General features: G+C 38.8%; 1 protein-coding gene across 3 annotated transcripts in view; it reads left to right on the forward strand.

Annotated features, from left to right (window-relative positions):
* The window catches only part of LOC111564509 (cell migration inducing hyaluronidase 1), a 142390-nt gene that overhangs the window by 97471 nt on the left and 23364 nt on the right, over positions 1–21555 (forward strand). For all 3 annotated transcript variants that reach the window (XM_055010919.1, XM_055010917.1, XM_055010922.1), the window contains 4 exons: positions 1343–1534; positions 8038–8207; positions 10188–10397; positions 12464–12669. In XM_055010919.1, coding sequence (XP_054866894.1) covers positions 1343–1534; positions 8038–8207; positions 10188–10397; positions 12464–12669 — 778 coding nt within the window. The remainder of the gene's footprint in view (positions 1–1342; positions 1535–8037; positions 8208–10187; positions 10398–12463; positions 12670–21555) is intronic.

Below are 21555 nucleotides of genomic sequence, written 5' to 3' on the forward strand. Positions count from 1 at the left end.
GCAGAATGTAATTTCAAATATATTTTTCTTGATGTTGCACAAACAAGTGCAGCCATTGCAGGCAAAGTTTCAAGATAAAATAAATACATTTAGAAGATATCGTAATTCAGCTAATTCCAAAAGTAAAGTCATTGCTGTTGCATGGGGTGTTTCTTGAGGGAAGGTGTCTGTCACGTTGAAGCATTAGAACCCTGAACAGCATTGTGGGTGGGGTAGCAATTGGACATATACTGTTCAGCACCAATATTAAAACCACTGACAGGTGAAGTGAGTAACACTGATTATCTCATGGCAATGATGCCTGTCATGAGGTCGGATGTATTAGGCAGCAAATGGACAGTCATTCTTTGAAACTGATGTGTTGGAAGCATGATAAAAAGGACAGTGTAAGGACCTTTGCAACTTTTTTAAGGGCCTGCTATGATCATATGACGACAGGGTCAGAGCACCTCCAAAATGGTCGGGTTTGGAAGGTGCTGCTGGTATGCAGTAGTAATAACTAAACATGGTCCAAGGAATGAGACAGTTGAACCAGCCACAGGGCTGTGGGTGTCTAAAGTTCATTATGAACATAAAGAGCAAAGGCTGGCCCATGAGATTTTATTCCACAGAAGAGCTTCCTGAAGCATAAATTACTGAAAACCTTAATGCTATGATAGGAAGGTGCCAGAACACAGTATTCAGCTGTGCAGCTGCTGACCAGTCAGACAAGGCATGCTGACCTCTGTGCACCTCTGAAAGCACAATGGGCACATGAGAATGGGAGTAATGTTCCCTGATATGAATTCACTTAAATCCAGTTTTAAGTATTAACGCAAATTCACAACATATGTCATCTCACAGCGCTTAACATAGTAAGGGACAGACCTTATGAATATTAAACTCAGAACAGAGTACCCAACAATCCAAAGTTGCCTTTGGATTCCCTGTGAGCAAGCAGTCAGGGACGGTGGGGATGTCAGTGGCCTTTTTCATCAGGATTACCCCCCACTGCACTGCAAACATTTTTCAGGAATTACTGTGTAAAATAAATGTGGAGGAACGCTAAACGGAGCATGCCTAAGATTTTGTTACTTTAGTTAACAGACAGTAATTTTAGAACACCTTAAAAGTATGAATTTAAAATTATGCCGTGACAAACTTCAAAAAATCATATTTAAATAAAGTTCAATCTTGTTGCTTAGCCGTGCACAAGAAAACATAGTTCAACTGGAAATGAGCCATGGATTACGATATGCACTTATGCACAAAGATGGAATTCAGCCATCAAGAAGCAGGCTAGAGTTGTGTTGACTTTTTCTGCATTCTGTTAGTTCTAACTGTCTTTATCTCCCCCCTGTAGTTCGTCCACAGGCCTCTATTTCCATTGATGTGTTGTCGAACAGCAGCATCCTGGAGCTCTCTGACCACCCAGCAGGCTGGGGGTCTGGAGATCGGGTGGTTGTTGCCAGTACAGACTACTCAATGCACCAGGCTGAAGAGTTTACCCTGCTGCCCTGTCCGACTTGCAAATCCAACGAAGTCAAGGTCAAAGGTAAGAGAACCGGTGACTTATAGTGGGTTATAGTTCAGGGATGGAATGAAACATTCTGAATGAAGTCATAAATGCTGTAGACAGACGGATGGACAGACGGACGGATGGATAGATAGATAGATAGATAGATAGATAGATAGATAGATAGATAGATAGATAGATAGATAGATAGATAGATAGATAGATAGATAGATAGATAGATAGATAGATAGATGATAGATAGATAGATAGAAAATTCAAAGGATTCAAATTGGTACAGACTAGTGGTACAAGTAGTGAGTGTGGAATGGTGTAATAAAAATCTTTAAAATTTTAGGCACAGGGACAAAAAATAGTTGGATGCGTAGTATTCAACAAGTATTTTAATGACTAATTGATTTCAAAGTTGACAAAAAATAGTAACAACCTCAAAACAAAGAAAAGTGCCAAATATTCACTTGTTTTGTGTTTTCAATGATAAATTTTGTAATTTCCACTTTTATTTTTTCATTACTGTTTGACATTTTGTTGACTTTGTAAAATGATTTTGAAAAACAATTGACAGATTAATCAATAAAGGAGAAAAACAAACTTTTCTTGCAGTTCTTTTTAATATACACTCCAATCTGAAGAGGGTTGGAGGGTCCACTTAAGGCTTTGCAGTTTCTCATTCGATTGGCATCAAGAAAACGAATCAAGTGACAAATGAGTTTGAAAGTTTAATTATCCATTTTTTTTGATGACTTCATACACAGATAATTGTCTCTGCTCCATTTTTAATTCTTCACATTTTAGTTGTTGCTGCAATATTTGACTTTTGAACACAAATGACTCAGTAGGGGATAAGTCAGCTGCAAGTCAGCTGGATCAGTGATCCAGTAGGTCAGCTGCAGTATTTACAAGGTGGCACATGCAGTAAATCATCAGCTACACTGCATGTTAGGCATTAATAAAATTCTACAGACAATATATTGTCTCTGTAGCATTACAATGATAATAATAATTTTCATACACTTTTATACACTGTGTCATTAGTTTAAGGAGGATCAGCAAATTAAGAATTTCATTGTAGTGTAACTGCCTAGTTTCTGTGCACATGACAACAAACCTCTTGAATCCTTGAATAATGTTGTCTTTGCTTTCACTCATTTATTTATTTATTCAAATCCATTTATTCCTTTATTTATTAAGTAATTTGTTAGCTTTTATTAACTTATCAAACACAACAACAATATTATATATAATATTGTCTAGTTCCCCCTTGTGTTGCCAGAACAGCTCTGACCCACTGAGGTGTGGACACAGGAACGCTGACAGCAGATCCTTTGGGTGCTGTGGATTGCATAGTGGGGCTTCTGTAGATCAAGCTTGTTCAGCTTGTTCTTCCTGATGATGCCTCATTGGATTAGGATCTGAGGAAGGTGAAGGCTGGGTCAACACCTTGGGCTCTTTGTTGTGGTCCTCAAACAATTCCTGAAAACTTTCTGAGGTGATGGGTGACAACAGCTACAATGTTTGGGTAGATGAACGTGTCAAAGTGGAGACCAGGACCCAGAACACAGTGAGATGAACAGTGTTATTTACTTTACCTGTCAGGGGGTTTACAGTTGTGGCTGGCTTTTATATATACTGTAGCTATTTGACCAGGCTGTTGCAGCTCCCCTGGCTGCTGAAGGTACAGTCCATCCACACAAATGTAACATTTGGGAAAGTCTTCTTTTATTTTATTTTTTTCAAAAATGAGATATTTAAGCAACTACCCAATTTTGAACATAGAAAAGTTAAACTGAGAGATAATTATCCATTTGTTAAATAATATTTTTAAAAAAGGATAGAAAAAACAGATAGTGAAAGATTGTGATATTTTTTGGTAATGCAAATTAAACAAACACTGCAAAGAACAGATCAGAGGATCTGTCTATATTAGTGTTTTGCAGTGCAATATGACAGGCAAAGAAATGAATGAAAATCTATCCTTATTTCTCGAAGTAGCTCTGCAAACAGAAAATGTGTATGTGTAAGAAAAGGAAGAGTGAGTGACTGAGGATAGAAGTGATAGGCAGATAGTTTTTGAGCCTGGAATAGAGGTACGGTTCTTGAGTTTAAAATAGATATGTCTATGGGCGGAGGGGTTTCCAGTGGGTTGTCCCTGGCATAGCTTGGGTGTTTTTTTTAGGATGACTATTTATTCATGTCTTCATGTGCTCCTCGTCCAATACCTACGGATTCATCATACATTTAACATGTACTTTTTAGAAATGAAAGGAATTGTTCAGCAAAATATAAGGCATAGTAAATTTCATTCTGATTATACATTTATTTTCTTTAATTTAAAAGAGAATCACCTTGTATTCTTGGGAAACAGCAGCCAAATTGATCATGTCACACTGCTGTGTTTGTGCTGTTAACACACTCCAACTGTCACTACTTTGAGTTATCCACTTTTAAATCAAGCTTTTTGGTTCTTTATGTATATTTAGCATAACCTTGTCAAGAAAAACTGTTGAACTAATGTGTACATATTTTATCTGTATTGTATGCTTCTTGTATGCACATGGTTCCACCTAGTTCCATGGAAAAAGCAAGTCGCAAATACTTCCTCGACTAGCAGTCCAATCGTGTGTGTCTGAATGGTTCGATTAAAAACAGAAAAGAAACAAAGACAGAACAAGATCAGCCTTGGAAACATTAAATAATAGGAAAATCTGAATCATGTAGACATCTTCGTATATATCCAGTTGTGAAAATGCATATCTCAAGATTTAAATTTAAAAAAAGGCAAAATCATTTGGTTCCTTCGTTGTCTGATAGAGGCCAAGTGAAGAGAGCCCAGGGCAGTGTGGAGTCAGTGGAAGGTGTTTGGTCTGAGTCAGAGCCAAGGGAAAGTCTCAGCCTACATCCTGGAGGGCTGTGTGTGCTTGACTGAGCCCATTCATGCTGGCAACACATTCACACACCACCATGTATAGTCATGAACACACACACATGAAGTTTCTTTCTGTTTTACTGCAACACATTCAACACAGTTCTGCAGCTTAACCCTCATCGATCTCCTGTATTAATGCACATGTCCTTGTGACAAACCTGTGGTGTCTGTAGCACCAAAAGTCAGCAGAAACATGACACAATGTTTTCCTGTAATAGCTGTCACTTTTCAACACCAATTCACAAACTCAAAGTTTGTATCTCTTTTGCTGGCGATTTAACGGTCCAAGTTTTCATTTTAAACCTCTGCCTGAACTGCTGGCATTTCTCCACGCACACAGACACACACACAGACACACACACACACACACACCCACACACACACACACACACACACACACACACACATTCCACTTTGTTTTCCATTGCGTCTCTGACATCACCCGGTATTTTGCCATCCATAGGGGTAATCCTGCCTCTGTGAGCCTGAGGCTTCTCCTCAGAGCTCCTGTCACTCCCTGCGTGACTCTACTCCATTTCATTAATTCCTGCTTGCGTGTCACTTTGCAGTATCGTTTTTGAACATGCAGCGATAATCAAGTCTATCCTCTTGCCCTTGAGGTTATGCACAAACAGGGTGTTTCTCAGTTGGCAGCTGAGAGTTTCGAGATGGATGAGAGAGACAGATAGCCCAGGGCTATTTATCGGTTTGAGTTCAATAATTTGTGCCTGGGTGTTGAACGTTTGACAGTTCTAAATGGCTCTCCAGTTCAGTTTGCACTAGGAGATTGAAGTCTGGAAACATCCACTGAGAACTGATCATTCCCCCCAAAATAAATAACAAATCAAGACACTTCATTATTTACACAATGAACGTCTTTTTAAATTCACAATTTTAATGAACAGCTATGAGAACTTGGGACAGCAGATAATTACATGGTCAAAAGTATGTGACCATCCCAACAAAGTAGTGGACAGTCACATATTGAAGCCATATGTGACAGTGTAACATGGATTCTATCATCACTGACATTATTGTGCTGCTATAACAGCCTCCACTCTTCTAGTTTTAGTTCTTGGATGGAGGAATTTGGTCTTGTTCAGCCACAGCAGCATTAGTTAGGTGGCGCACTGACGCTAGCAGATAAGATCTGACCAGATAGGAGGATACAATAAAGCACGATTTTAACACTGCATGGGCTATTTCTGGTTTTGGACTTTAGCTGATAATGTAGGATTAAGTGGTCATAGAATCCTAAAAGCTGCTATGGTTGTGCATGTAAAGATGTCAGGCCAACCACCAGCCAGTGAATAACAGAATTGTTCTATTCACAGGTTCATGAATTGAACAAGTGATTGAATGGGACAACTGTCATACAGTACTTGCCACCTGTTGAACAGTTTACTTTTTTTAGTTTACAATTGGTAGCTCTCAAAATAGAGTGAATAAGTGTGTGGGTGTGTGATCTTTATCTCAGATTTCACACTTCCTTGGATTTCATTTTATTTTTTGCATCGCTGTGTTTTTCCTTCTCAGGAGGTTTGTGTTGCGTGACTGTGGAGGAGTGTAAAACATATGCAACAGAACAGCTTCATTGTGCTGTCCGTTCTTCTTGTCTCCACTTCACACAGGATCATCTTTGTTCTAACCCTAATCCTATCCTCACTACCACTGGGTTAGAGGTACTTTGTGCTTCTAATGAGCAACGCTACGTAAAATGCCTAATACTGTAGCCTGCAAACTTGCTGATGGCCGGTGTGAGTGTGAGTGGGATGAGTCTCATTTCACCAACTAGTTCTAATGAATGTAACGGGCTGTTTGTACTTCTTTATCATTCTGCAAGACGGTAAAACCTTTTATTGAATCAATCATAGTCATATTGGGTGGATCTCACTAAGAATGTGGCTTTGGCATTCCCTCAAAATAGTGACAGAGGAATTGTTTTGATGGAACATTTATATGCAGGGAGGAGAATGTAATAACAAAACAACAACCAGTTACTGATGTGGAAATGAGAGAATTACTGTGCCATGTCAATTCTGGATAGCATTTCTTCAGCACTGTTGCTTCATAGCTAGAAGATTCCTGCTTCTCATCCCGGAATGGCATCTTTCTGTGTGGAGTTTGCACGTTCATGTCTAATTGGTGATTCTAAATGATTAATTGTTGGCATGACATGATTGTTTGTGTCTATGTGTAACCATGTGATCGACTTGTGACCTGTTCCGGGTGTCCCCTGTCTTCACCTTAAGTCAGCTGGGAGAGACTCCAGCCCCCCCTGCAATCCTACTGAGAATTCAGCAATGCATAGATGATGGATTTCTTTGGTTGCATTGTTTCTATATCTGAACAGCAGGCTTCCACCATCGCAGCACCTTGCATTTTTTAAACACATGGCTGGTATTGGTTTTGAAAAACAGATTCGTGTGCTCATACTGCAAGCTTGAATGTGGGCAGGTGGGAAGTGGAAATAGAGTTGGCTTTCTAACTTTGTCACAATGAACTCAACTCAGGGTCAACTTTTCTCTCTGTCTTGCATACATGTATGCATTAGTGTGTTTGTGAGTGCCGCTGCCTTTACGCTAATTATACACAGTGACTGCTCATTCTATCTGAAATAGAAACAAATGTGCTACTGACTCTGACTCAGCTGCACCACTATGTCCTCCATCACAATTATCTGAAACATCTGCACAGCCTCACACAAAGACGCACACACACACACACACACACACACACGGACACTGTACTTTTCCTAATTTCTAGTCAGAATGGGCATCTGTTTAAGCTGCAGTCAATGCTGAATGGCCTGTTAAGTAGAACAGTCCATTTATTGAACTTCAGACAATACTATCAACAGATAAGTGTCGAGACATCATGTCTCTATGTTGTGTTTTTGTTCATTTGAAAATCTGAACCCTTGAGCTGAGATACAAATTGTGTGTGTACTTTTATTTTTCATGTTTTTATCACATTTTTACGCACTGTGAGTTTATTTTTCACTGCAATATAAAGTATGGCACTTCTATGAAAAATGTAACCATTACTAGAAGTAAAGAACTCAAAAATATCTTTTGTGCAGTATAACAAAGTTATTAATATCAGAAGTTAATAAAAAATAAAGTTGAATTTCTTTAATTACTTATTTCACAATAATAGAAGAACATGGAGTTAATATATGTCAATATTTTTTGTGAGAATTCCATTAACTGATACTGGAAAACAGTTGGTGCTCTAAATGCCATGGATTTTTTTTGCTACTGAGATTATTTATCATCCCTACAGACAAGGTGTTTTCCACACCACTCGGGACATTTAATTCTAGAAAGATATTTCACCTCTCTGTATGCATCTTTTAATAACTTGCTCCACTGGATTCTATTTTTGAATCATTCTGCATTTAATTTGGGGCTTAACATGCCTTTAAACCTGTCAGTAGGTTTTGGGTTTCAGGTTAGGTTTAGGTTAGGCTTAACTTCTCGGTGAATTTGGGATTAGGCAAGTTTAGATTAAGGTTAAGTCTGCAGGAAATGAATATAAGTCAGTGTAACATGTTCTGAAGTGAAGTGAAATTGTGACTTTGTGTATGTGTGCGCAGGTAAGGCCAAGTTCGTCCACGTCGGTGAGGAGGTGGATGGGGTGGACATGAGGGCGGAGGTGGGCCTTCTGAGTCGTAACATCCTCCTCCGTGGTGAGATGGAGCCTGGCTGCTATGGCAATGAGGCCTGCAAATTCTTCAGTTTTGACACTTTCGGGGGACATTTGAAGGTACGCTGTTGTCTTAACAATGTCATTTAGAGCAGTCTATGAAGCCCGTCACAACCGCTTTTCTATGCAGTGACTTGTTTCAGAGGAAGAGAGCATGAAAATGACAGATGAGGCAGCTAAAAGTCCAGAATCCTAAATTTCACAGGCTTGCTGACTAAAGGACAGAAGCAAAAAAACTGGCAAATATTCCAAAACACATACCGTTTAACAATCAGTGGGGCAAACAATGCAGACAAAGAGCAAGGAAAAGACAACATGTAGGGACAGACAAAAAATGTAAAAACACAGGCAGGACTCGCAGGGAGTTGGCCTGAGTGGCTGAACAGGATGGTGAGAAGGTGGAGCCGTCATATGCATAAGCTGTGCAGAAGCGTGGTGAAGGGACAGTGGCTCTCTTTGGTTGGATTTTACCAGAATCCTGATTCAGAGAATCAGGATTCCGGTAAAATCCAAAAAGGCAATGATGATGATAAAATTTTTTCTCATACAGTTTTCATTTAAGTCTTTACTGCATTTGTGCAAAGATGGAATCTAAGACAGATGTGTGACAAAGCAGTTAAGATTAATTAGGAACGGAGGGAGGAGGAGGAGGAATTTTTGTATTGGATGGTTTGATTCAGTAAAAATTCTTGACAAACAGATTAGGATCAGACAGCCAGTATTCTAATCAGCATTAAAATAACAGTTCTGAATTTTTGTGAATATACTGTAGAGTTTTTACAGAATCAGATTAAAGATCATTATCAGTTGTTCTGCAATTGTTTCAGTTCCTAATGATATGTGTTGACCACCCATCCTTAAGATTAAAATAGTGTATAAAACCAGGCCGTATGAGTTGTTGTCAGCCTGTCAACAGGAGGAATACAGGCAGAGAGAGACACTGAGAGGTAGAAAACAACAGAATAACACAGAAAGGGAGAGAGAGGCTGTGGTTGTATTCCAGCTGCCTCCCTCTCCCCAGGGCAAGCCATCACATTCTATTATAAATTTCGATCATAGCCTAATGTCACATATTTCTCGTAAATGGGTGTATGTACTGCACGTACTTCCAATTCACACAGACACAAAGGAGAAAGCCCCATTAAGTCTTCAGTGAAGCCACTCGAAATGAATGCCCAGAGCTTTCTCCCCACCTTGTATTGTATCCGATATCCAATATTATTAGCGAGTCACGAGCTGAGTAGAATTTAGATTTTTTTTTCTTGTAGTATGGGGTGTGAGCATTTTCTGAAATACTCCTTAGATCATCGGACCATTGCAATGAAAATCACCAAAAATAGTTTCTTAAAAAATGTTGTATTCTGTCATGATTTGGTGCAAGAGTGGCTCTGGTTTAGGAACAAAACAGTTTTCATTGCTGAGTCAATGTGATCTCCAGTGTTATTTATTCACTGATGAATGTCCATCTGCCCTTCATCTTCATTCTGCACAGCAAATCTTAACTCGCTTTACCAAGTTGTTTTTTTTTTTTTTTTTTTTACTTTTTTCTTGTTCTTCCTTCTTTTCTTAATGTCTTTATCATTGTGGCATCAACTTTCTAGTCACACCTCCCTCTTACTAATTTGCTTCCTCTTTTTTGGGATTTTTTTCTTTTCTCATTTCCTGCCTTCATCGCTCCTTTCTTCTTGCTCCCTATCTGTCATTTTTTCCTGCACTCTCCCCTTCTTTCTCTCTCTCCTTTCAACCTCGTTCTTTTGTTTCCTTCCCCCTATCTTTGCAGTATCCCTCCATTTCTTCTTCTTTGCTATTTTACAAACAGCTTTTGCTGAAGTTGTTTTTATATCTATACATCCCCCACTTTTAGCTCCTCTTTTTTCAATGTGATTCCAGATAACCCTTTGATGCGCAGTGTGAGTCAGGAGATCCCCATTTTCCATTGGATTTGGGTCGCGTTTGACCCATGTTGTGCATCACAGGGTTAAAGCTGTCATCTAAGTGGTGCGACAACCCCCAGAATATTTTCTGCTGTCATTTTTTCAGGTGGAGCGAGGTTTCAGGGCAGTTCATATATCGGGGGTGGAGCTCCAGCACATGGGCCAGCAGACAATGGGACACTATCCAGTCCATTTTCACATGAATGGAGACGTGGATGAGAAGGGAGGCTACGACCCCCCAACATCTGTCAGCGATCTATCCATTCACCACTCTTTCTCCCGTTGTGTGACCATCCACAGCTCCAATGGACTACTGGTCAGTAAAGATTTTACTGAACGGTAGATTGTAAATCTATTTTTCTCACGTGGGTTTGTAAGGGACAACATTAAAGAACTAGTTGTTGCTAGTGGTATAGTCATACATGCAGAAAGGGTAGCAGTATTGATCTTCTCATGTGACTCAAGGAACTAAAGCTCAAAAGCATATTTCCAAAAATCTGAAACTATTCTTAGTTAAAAAAAAATAAAAATGTATATGCTGGAAGTTTTTACATTTTTTTCTGACATCCCTTGGCAGGCCATAGTTACATACTTAGTAACATACAATATTAGACAAAATGCAGGGTACATACCACGAACATTACATTACTTGGTGTAACATAAATCAAACACAGGTGAAATGTTTGTAAAATTAATTTTAAAACCCAAAACTATGTACACTGCAAAAATCTAATACATTCACATTCAGTGATAATGTTTGAAGAGCTTTTAACCAAATTTAAAAACTGGTCTCCAAAATATTCATATCATTGTCATGGGCAGTTAATTAATTGCAGGTAATTCCAGTTACAAAGCTCTTCTCAGGTACACATTAAGCAAATAGTTTCCTCTGTTATCCCCTTCTAGGTATCCTGGGTCGATGTAAGCATTAAATCCCCAGACAGAACTCTGTAGTCTATAAAGGTTTCTCAGTTCATGTGATGCTCACAGGCCCAGAAAAGCTTTTTCCATTACAAAAAAATACTGCTAGAAACAATTAATACATTTTTGGACTGTGAGAAACTTCTTTGTATTGGGGCAGTTTGTTCTAAAAGAGCCTCAGCCACAGATACATATTTTTTGTGCTCAAGCTCTATGGGCCCGAAGTGTGAAACCATAATAAACATTTCTGCAAATGCTGTTGGGTTGTGGTCGAATAGTCTTTTCTTTTAACTGAGGATGGTTCCGAACTGAATGAAATGTCTAGGAAGTCAAGTGTCTCAGTAGTAATCATGAAAAGAGTCTAAATACGAAATTCTCTAAATACTAAGGAGCACAGAAAACATTGATCCGTCCTTGATGAAAACAGAAGGAGATGATGTCATCCCACATTTTCATGTGGCAGCTACATTCAAAGCAATGACAATGGCAGGCCCACATCAACAAATCCACCATTGCATGGTTCCTTATCCTAGAGTGCATGCGTTTTTTCTGATTCACTGGATGTAGGTTGCAGATATAAGCAGCCTGCTATTGGCCGGTCATTTCAGTCGGCATTCTCCCCCGGTTCCACCGTTTTCTTTACTACAGGAAACAACAGAAGCAACCTCCAGACATCAACCTGCCACACTGAAAATTAAACTGAAACTGAACATTTTGCAGAGGATTTGGATCATGCAGTATGGCAGGCCAGCTACTTTAATTTTGTTGGATTATCCATTTTAATCACAGTGCTCCCTGCGTGCAAATGTTTCACCACATCAATTCCAGCCTGCATTATTTTGAAGGAACATTACTTAGCTACACTCCAATGACTGTGATTAGTTTAAAGAAATACAAACAAACCAGAGTGGTTTTTATTGTTGTTGTTTTTTTGTTGCTGACCTCATGACATTTTCAATCAAGGTCCAGGTAAAGTCTTCAGGAAAAGATGCCAAACATATTTTTTTATTCTTATTCAACCACAGCCTTGGTGAGAAACCTTGATAACAATAATTGTAGCACCATCTTAGAACACAGTTCTCTCAGTACACGATAATGAAGTCAGAGACCCAGAGGACGGATACCCTGAACTAGTGTTTCACACATCACAGAAAATTCCTTTACTAAATAATGGCGCATTTAAAAGAAAGTGATGCAAAGATGAGAAATTAGGTTGTGTTAAGTTGAGCTGATTAAACTCTTTGTTGGCAGTTATTTCTCCTGTTAGATTTGGGATGAAAGACGTATGAACAAAACTCGGCTCAGATGTCAGAGGATGCTGGCGTTTTGTTCGCCGCCTCTCCATCTATCTGAACCTACCTACTTTGTTAAGCATCTTTGAGTGTCTTGAATAACGTTATATAAGTGTAATGTATTATTATTATTATGAATGCTAGTGTGAGCATCTTTGTTTCCTCCTAGGTAAAGGATGTGGTGGGCTATGACACACTAGGTCACTGTTTCTTCACGGAGGACGGTCCAGAAGAGAGGAACACGTTTGACCACTGTCTGGGTCTGATGGTGAGAGCAGGGACATTGCTGCCTTCAGACAGAGATAGCAAAATGTGTCGTGACATCACTGATGGAGCTTACCCAGGATATGTGGCCAACCCACGTCAAGACTGCAGGTACGGCGCATACAGAAACCGCATGCACTTTTTAACCTTGTCAGGCTCCTCAGGGGTCTCCAGTGGATCTGCCTGGCTGAAATCTCCAAATTTCCAATGAATGAAAAGTTCTTTTTGCATTTTTAGCTTTATTAGATAGGTACAGTGTAGAGGCAAACAGGAAAGCAGGGAGAAGAGTGGGGGGAAGACATGCAGTAAAAGGCCGTGAGTGGGAATCGAGCCCATGCCGCTGCATCAGGAACTAGCCCTGTTCATGGGGCTGTTGAATATTTAATGTCCCCTTTATGGAATGTTATAATTACAGGTTATTCTTTATAGACTACCAAAGCACCAGGAGTCCAATAATAGTTTCTATTTCTGAAAAGGGATCTTTTTCACAGAGTATTTGAAACATTGCCTTATATTATCCATCCATCCATTACCTATACACTGCTTAATCCTAATTAGGGTCGCAGGGTGGGGGGAGGTGGAGCCTATCTCAGCTGATTTGGGGCGAAGGCAGGGGACACCCTAGACAGGTCACCAGTCCGTCGCAGGGTTGCCTTATGTTGTCTTCTATAAAATTCTGTAAAAGTCACACCAGCCATAACACATTGCATTATGATGAGATGATTGACATCATTCACTTCACCTGTCATTGGTCTTTATGTTGTGGCTGAATCATGTAATTGCCCTAACTTTAACCCGAACAATAATTACTACTTGCCTAATCCTGACTCTCACCCTAACTTTAACTTTTAATCTAAACCTGACCTCAAACACAACTGAATGCAAATCCAGTGTTAGGAATAAGAACAGATAATGTGAAATACAAATGGTTGTGCTGGCATATCAGTTTTTTCCCTGCAAAAGTAAGCTACGGTTGAGTGGTACACATTACAATCACTCATGGAATAATTCTACTGAGAGCAGTGTCTTTTATCCATCAAGGCTAATCAAGAGACCTACTTGAATTCATCTTGTAAGACTGCTTCATATGAGCCTCAGCCAAGTAGAGCAAATTGGAATAGTTACATAGACAGAGACCTGCTTTCACATACAGTACCAGCAAAGGTGAGTACACATCTGTGCAATGTTATTTAAATGTCAACTAGTTCACCTCTTAATACCTGCTTTATTTCAAAGTTCCATTGTAGGGTTTTTCTTCTTATGTAAAATTTAAAATAAAAAATTTGGATATATATTTAAAAATACAGGCCCCACGGTAAGAAGGCAATGCAACAATTCAGTACACTTTTTATTACTGAGACTCTAATCTTTTCTTTCCATTTTTTTTACACAGCCACTTTTGTTTTTGATGGCAGACTAAATCCTCCTCAGGCAGAAAGCATACCAGTGTTGTATACATTTTTGGAGCGACCATTCTTCATCTTTTTTTTCAGCTGCTCTTTGCTGGAGGGGTGGAGAGCTTAAAAATACCCCAAAGGTGTTCTGTTAGATTCAAGTCAGGAGGCATATTTGGCGAGGTCATACTTTCTACTTTATCCTTCTTTAGTAACTGTGCTTTGGCTCATTATCATGCTGGAATATTCCTCTTCTGCCAAGCTTCTGCAGACTGGAGGCTCATTTCATTTCACTAATTTCAGCCTCTTCATCTCCTCTGTCCTCTTGCTCGTGACCCGGAAATCAATCTTGGCGCGCCTCAGTCTCAGTTCCTAAATTACACCTTGAGAGAGAGGAATGAGGAGCTATGAGTGAAGATGCACAGGTGTAGCGTTACTGTATTCTCGATCAAGTCTTTTCTGCATAAATTTCTGGCAATAATTGAATTGGGACACATGGCTGGAATACTACTTACATAGTACTTTTCTACCTTAGTGCGACTCAAAACTCTTTACCATGTGTTTCTCATTCACACACCAATGATGTCAGAGTTGCCATGCAAGGTACCTGCCTGTCATCAGGAGCAACTTCAGGTTCAGTGCCAGTCAGGAAACTTTGTTGGCAAAGTGATAGTTTTTACTTGCTGGAATTTTCCTCTTCTGCCGAGCTTTCGCAACCTGGGGTCATCTTGTTAGCAGGTATTTTGGTATATCCTTTGGCATTTATGGTGTCATCGTCCAAACACTTTTCACATTTATGCAGTCACAGATCATCACACTCTAACCTCTGTGCTTTGCTGTTGGGACTATGCATTCACTGTGGTAGTCCTGGTCAGGTTCACTCCAAATATTTTTTCTTTTTTCTTTTTTTTTCCAGACCTACACTGGATTTCTTTTTGGCCATGTATTTAAATATAATAGTTTTAAACTGTTCATTAAGAAATACTTTACTTGCCAACTTAACAATAATGCAATTATTGAAGTGACACTAAAGCACAGGGGTGAACTGACTTTTGTGCACACTGTTGTATACTGTACATCAGTTATCCTTCCTCTATTGCACCTACAAGTAACTGTAGGGCAAAATCAGGGGCACCAACAAATAAAATGTGGAAAGTGACATAATGTGAAATAATATAATGAAATAAGTTATCAGACTAAATATTAAATTATCAATCATCTTATAATCAGAAGTCGTGAACTCTGATTTCATTGACCCTCAAGCTCCCAAACAAAGGAATACAGAGTAGAACTGACAATAATTAATGCACAGAACATTTATTAACCGTTGCTACAAACAAATGATAAGACAACAATGATGCAACATACATCAGACAGTGAATGAAAACAATACGGGTAAACTAAATAATTAACAGTGATAATCACCGGAAGCAGCTGGTAGAGCAGTGATGAATTCTGAATCACTTTGGAATTGACAAGCCAATTGTAATTTCTAAATTCATCCATTTAGCACAGAGAAAGTGATACTTGGGTATCACTTAGTGTTAAGGATTTGCAGGGTTGTTGATAGGGCTGCATCAGGGTGTGGTGTGGTGTGGTGGGGATCTGCTGCATGAGTTGGTTCAGGAACACAAAGACAGATCAGCACTTTTGCAAGGTTGCCTTCAAAAAGTGTGCCAAAGTAAAAATACAAGGAGTCAAAGCGCGTATTTAGGAAAGTGAAGCCTGAGAGTCAGCAAAAAAAGCTGCATTGCATTTCAGGAACTTTCTTTTATACTGAAATTGTGGAATTTCATTACACATAAGTGGAAACTTATAATGAAAGTAAGACTACAAGCATATACAGTCAACAATAATAAAAAAAATAAGACTTTAGAATTATATATGCTTAGGATAAAGTATCTCTTTGCATCTTCTATTGTTGCAACAGAGAGAAGAAATGTCTGTGTCTAATGTGTGCGTTCTCCACAACCACTTCAGATGTCAGGTGTTCTCTATTGGATTTGGATGAAAGTTTTGGGTTTGCTGTCTTCTCAAATGGTCTCTTAACAAATGTACAGTTATGAGAAAGGGTCTTTATATTCTCTGTGTGCTGCTCTGGAATGCAGCCAGCAATGAACTACAGTTCAGCTCCTTGGTACTCTACACACTTGCCTGGATGTTCATCACACAGATTAGAAGGTGGCCTGTTTTTACACGTGAACCATCACTTTGTTAGAGAGGAATTATATTTAAAGCATAAAGATGCAGCTCTGAATATAAAGCAGTTTAATCCAGGGCACATGGCATGTTATCTCACCCACTGCCTCTGCCTTTAGCAGCAGAGCATAAAGGCCAAGGTTATGCATAATGGCAGTGGCTTTCACTGATATGGAGTCATCCACCTGCTCTCTGTCAAGAAAGTACTAGAGGGATTTGTTGTTTCTAACATTGTCTTACTCTCTGCTTTCTGCTCCTTTCAATTCATATTCTTCCCTCTCTCCTCTCCTAATTTAATAATTTTCAATTTCAACAGCCTGGTTATACACAATGCCTTATATTTCTAGTGAGGCATATTGCCCAATTTGTCTCTATCATTGTATTCTGTAATGATTGTGAAAACACAGTGTATCATTACCGCGGTACAAAAAACCCAATGTAATCAAACATGATTGCACTAACAACGCTCCCCACTGTAAGATTTATGATAATTAATTTCCAGTCAGCTTTTCACACTCTCTCCAGGCTTCTTCTGTCTCTCCCTCCGTTATTGTTGTGTATGTGTTGAATTTTAATGCTCAGATGAAAACAATAAATTGCAGTCAGATTTGCCAGGAATGGGAGACATCTGGGCAACACGAAGAGGAAGAACTGTCATGTGAACTGAGCCAGATGAATGTGCTGGGCATGCATGTGTGCAGCTGACAGTATAAATTATCCGTCCGAGTCGTCTCCCTCAGAGTAAACAGCAAGACATGGCAGCAGGTTGGGTTTTCAGCTTTTCTGCTCTCAGATCTCTTCAGTCTTCCTCTGGATCCTCTTCATTTGTCACTTCAGGCACAAATTTAAATGATTTACAAGTTTTTAAATCTAAGAGGTGGTTTCAATTTCTTACATGGAAATATTTGTAGTTTATTAAATCTGAACAAATTAGATCACTTAATTTTTTTTTCTTTTTAGCACAAACTGTTTCAGATGTTGTTAATTTAACAGAGACTTTGTTGAAAAAAAGAGATTCAAACTATTTCTTTTAATAATTTTAAGATTTATAGAGCTGACAGAGCTGGGAACGGCCCTCTTATGCAGTACTGATGCATGTAAATCAACAGGTGAACACAAACAGGAACCATCAGCTGTGAAATCCTCAGCATTGCTAATTTCAGAATTCTTCTATCCTGTACTTCTGAATACTTACAGTTTAGAAAATAACCTAGGTTCTTCCTCTCAAGAAAGGTGGAAGGAAATCTGAATTAAATACCAATCATCCAGTCTCAAAACAATTTTATCTTGCAACAATACTTGAGTTACTTGTTCACAAACAGTTGAAATGTTTCTATACTAATTCAATTTCAGTCTGGCTTCAGGAATAACACCAGCACTACTTCTGTTACTTATTTAGTTATTATAATAGACAAAAAGAAAAATGGTTTCCAAAAAAACAAACAAAAACACCGTGCTGCACTTTCTATTGATTTGAGAAAGGCTTTTGATGCAATTGACCACTCATTGCTATTACAAAGACTTTCTTGTCTGGTCTTTGACAGTGATAGCCACTGATAAATTCACCATTATCTCTCTGATAGGTAGAGAAGTTTCTGTGCCTGGAGCAGCTTTAGTCAGTTTGTATAAAAATATTACCTCTGCTTTGTACTGTTTTAACTTCCATCATGACATGGTCATTTTTTTCACCACGGATCTTATGGAACCCATTTTTAAATTCCACATAAGCAACCTGATCCTGAAATTGTCTTTTTTTTTTTTTTTTTTTAAAGGAGTAACTCATCTTTTCCTTTATTTACAAGAAAAGCAATTGTTGAAGCAGCTTTTCTGTCTGTCTTGAACTATTGGGGAGCTATTTATGGAGACAGTGTATCAGGAACTGCCACAAGGGCAGTAATAAGTTCTAAGGCTGGTGTTTCTTATGTGTGCATCTTTCTGTCTGGATGTCTGTGGAAGAATTTTCTCCACATGACAGCATGGCAACTGTGATATAGTCATGACACTTTATAGGTATGTAGCTGAGATGAAAATTAGGATTAAGTTCAAAGGTTGGTGTGTCTTGTGGATGTTTACATCATTTTCACCATGTTTTATGTTTCTGTCTACCAGTTACCAAAATGCCCCATTTAGGGGGTTTGTAAGGCAGCATACTATACTGGATATACCATACAGTATGCTGTATAATGCTTTTACAGGAAATTTGAGAAGGTTTATTGTTGCCACTGCGAAATGTGAATAGCTATTGGGCGTCCCTTTTGTGTGGGATGCATGAAACATTTCTGAACTTCTGCTAGTATATCTATAGGTAATGATGTGAGCATGGTCTTAGTCTGCATGTAAGCTTGTAACAATGTCTACTGAGTATTAATGGGCCAAAACAACAACATGCTGATGGGATCCCATCACAAGATAGTCTATAGCTTGTTTGTGTGTATTGTGGCCCAACCCTGAAATTTAGCGATGTTGAAAATATGTTTCTATGGCCCAAAGAAGAGGACATTCTAAACAAACAAGTCCTACTACCAAACTGCAATATTAGTTACTATCAACATCATCGTCTGCCTCAGCATTACTCTGAGTTTAGTGCTCATTAGAAAATGATATGCTAATAGCAAGATAAGGTAAGAAGGCTAATGTAATTAACACACCTGTGCTAGCATTAACACTGTAAGTGTGTTGGCATGATGAGCACTGAGCATGGCTGCAGACTCCTGTAGTCTTGTTTTAATGGTAACAACAGAACATTGTTAAATGTTTTACTTTCTGCAATATCTGTAGTTCAGGAATGATTAAGAGTTTTTTTTGTTTGTTTTTTTTAAACACATTATTTCCAGTTTAATCTCAGGTTTGCAAGCTGTGGTCTACTGGTACCAAGTCAGACGTGTTCCGCATCCATCCATCCATCCATCCATCCATCCATCCATCCATCCATCCCCTACAGACTGTATATAAAGATAGATGAGCTCTCTGTGACATCCCCAATAGGCTTCCTGAAGCGCAGTTTTGAAATATAGTGTTGTGGCTCTAGCTGTCACTGTTTTGGCAGAGCCTGACATCTCCTAACTCTCTGGAAATCCAATAGTGAGCAAAGAAGTGAAGCATAAGTGGAGCTGAGGTGGGCCATGCAAACATGTCTGGGCCATGAACTGTTTGTGTCAGGCTGTAAACATGCTAATTTCTGCTGTAAGGTTGGGCATCTTAATAAAGGGATCTATGGGAATTGACTTGTTTTTAAAACCAACATCAAATGACCATTCAGGGAACTGCAATTTTTAGAATTTCGAGCTCGATGGCAGAATTGCCTTCACAATGTAAAAGGTTTTATCTTGTCTTGTCTTGTCTTATCTTATGGAAAAAAGTTTCAAAAAATACCTTCACAATGAGATTAACCAGCAACAACAGCAACAGGAAGTGTTTAGAAGTTTAATAGAAAATCAAATACTGAGAGTAAAGGAGGTAAATAGTGGTGAAAGGACAGTTTAAAGTAGACTAAATGCTGCATTAAACTGCTGTGGAGCTAAAGTGCATATCTGCTGTAGTATTCATATTCATATTGACCATGCTAAGCTGCTTTTGCACACGTACCTGCAAATGTAACTATACTAATTCTCTCATCATGTATACATGAGTGCATTCTGAGGTGCATACACACAATCAAAAGCAAGCTCAAAAGAATTTTCACATCAATGAAAAAGCAAAATGGTTACAGATATATACTGTATGTGCTGTGGGATATATGAATATGTCATAAACTAGCAACCTAAACACTCATGAACAAAATCTTTATACCAGGGGAAAAATTACAAGTATTCCCATTTCACACTGGTGGATAATAACCATGTTGTAGGTGGAGCTTGAAAATGCAAAAAGAAGAAACAGAAGCAAGAGACAAAAAATAGAGAGCAGGCAATTTATTGAAAACTGCATTTTCACTTAAACAGGCAGTTCGCGAAATGCGAATACTTGTAATTTTTACCTCGGTCTTAAGATTTTCTTCGGGAGAGTATTTAAATCATATATTTCAAAGTCTGCAAATCCAAGAGGGAGCTTGTAAAATTGAACTTTAAGTCACAATCTCAGAGAGAAGACAAGTCATGATAAATCAGATATGTTCGCTGCTCTTCAAAGAACACAGACACAAAGTGTCAGTGTGCACAACAAAGTAGTTTAGAGAGTTGGCAGAAAAAGCCATCAGATCTCTCAGCTGCCATCACAGTCCTTTACCAAGACTCATCTGCCACATCTCATTACATTCTGCACTGCAAGTACTTGCTGGTTCATTTGGGAACACTGTGGAAATATATGGCTTCATATGCACAACCCTCCATTTAGAACAAGGAGCTTGTGCATGCAAGTGTCCAAGTCTGCTTTTTGTTTTTTGACAGCCAGCAGTCAAAATATCATGTGCTTTGAAGCTACAGCTTTTGTCTGGAAGTGGGTGTTATGTGAGCATGTATGCAAAAGCAATGAGGTGGGCGAACAAAGCTGCAGTTATGAGTGTGGGAGCTTTTTATAGTTCCCTGACAGATACAGGGGCACATAACTGATTATTGGTATGTTAAGTGGCTTGTGTCTTTTGCATGTTTTTTAAACAGTGATCAACATAAAATATATTCCCCTCTTTGTTCTAACAGTATCTCTCCATGCAGGTAATTTACCAAAACCGTGATCTTTTCCTAAGTTTGATGTTTAACCTTAACAAAGCAATAGCTGAAAATGTAAGTAAACTGGAGGTAAAAACAAAAGTAAGAGCAAAACTTAAGTCAAAATATAATACAAAAGTAATGATTGAGACAAAACTTAAGCTCCAGTGTCTTGAGTGAAATTAAAGATAAACTAATGACAGCTGCTGATGAAGAGAGTAAGATATGGTTGTAAAAAGCATGTAAATGGACCTCGATGACAGATATATTCTGCTAATCACTCTACCATCTCCACTGTCAACCCCTATCCTGAGGAGATCTGAGAATAGAGTTACATGACAACAAATAAAGAGACACACGGTGAACTTCTCTATTCCTGTTTGTGGTGAAATGGACACCATTACGACCCCGTTAATGCTAGAATACTTTTGGACTTCTCAGCAAATTTAGTGTCAAAATTCAAATTCAGTTTACGTTTGGCAGCAAATCGGTCAGAAAAGCAGTCACACCCTCCACTGGAAACACTTACCTGAAGCTTCCAGTATGCTTTTACCAAGCTGCTTGTTGGATAGCTGGAAAGCTTCAGAACAACCCTGTGCAATAGTTTGCTCAGTGTCACGTGGATTTTTTATATTTATTTTCTCAACTGCGAGGGCCACAAATACAATCACATCCCCAACCGTGTAATCTGAATGGAGGAACAAATCAAAGAGACAGATATTTAACAGCACTGGTAAATAAGACCAAAACTATTCAACTAT

Source organism: Amphiprion ocellaris, chromosome 1 (assembly GCF_022539595.1).
Source record: "Amphiprion ocellaris isolate individual 3 ecotype Okinawa chromosome 1, ASM2253959v1, whole genome shotgun sequence".
Classification (NCBI taxonomy): Eukaryota; Metazoa; Chordata; class Actinopteri; family Pomacentridae; genus Amphiprion; species Amphiprion ocellaris.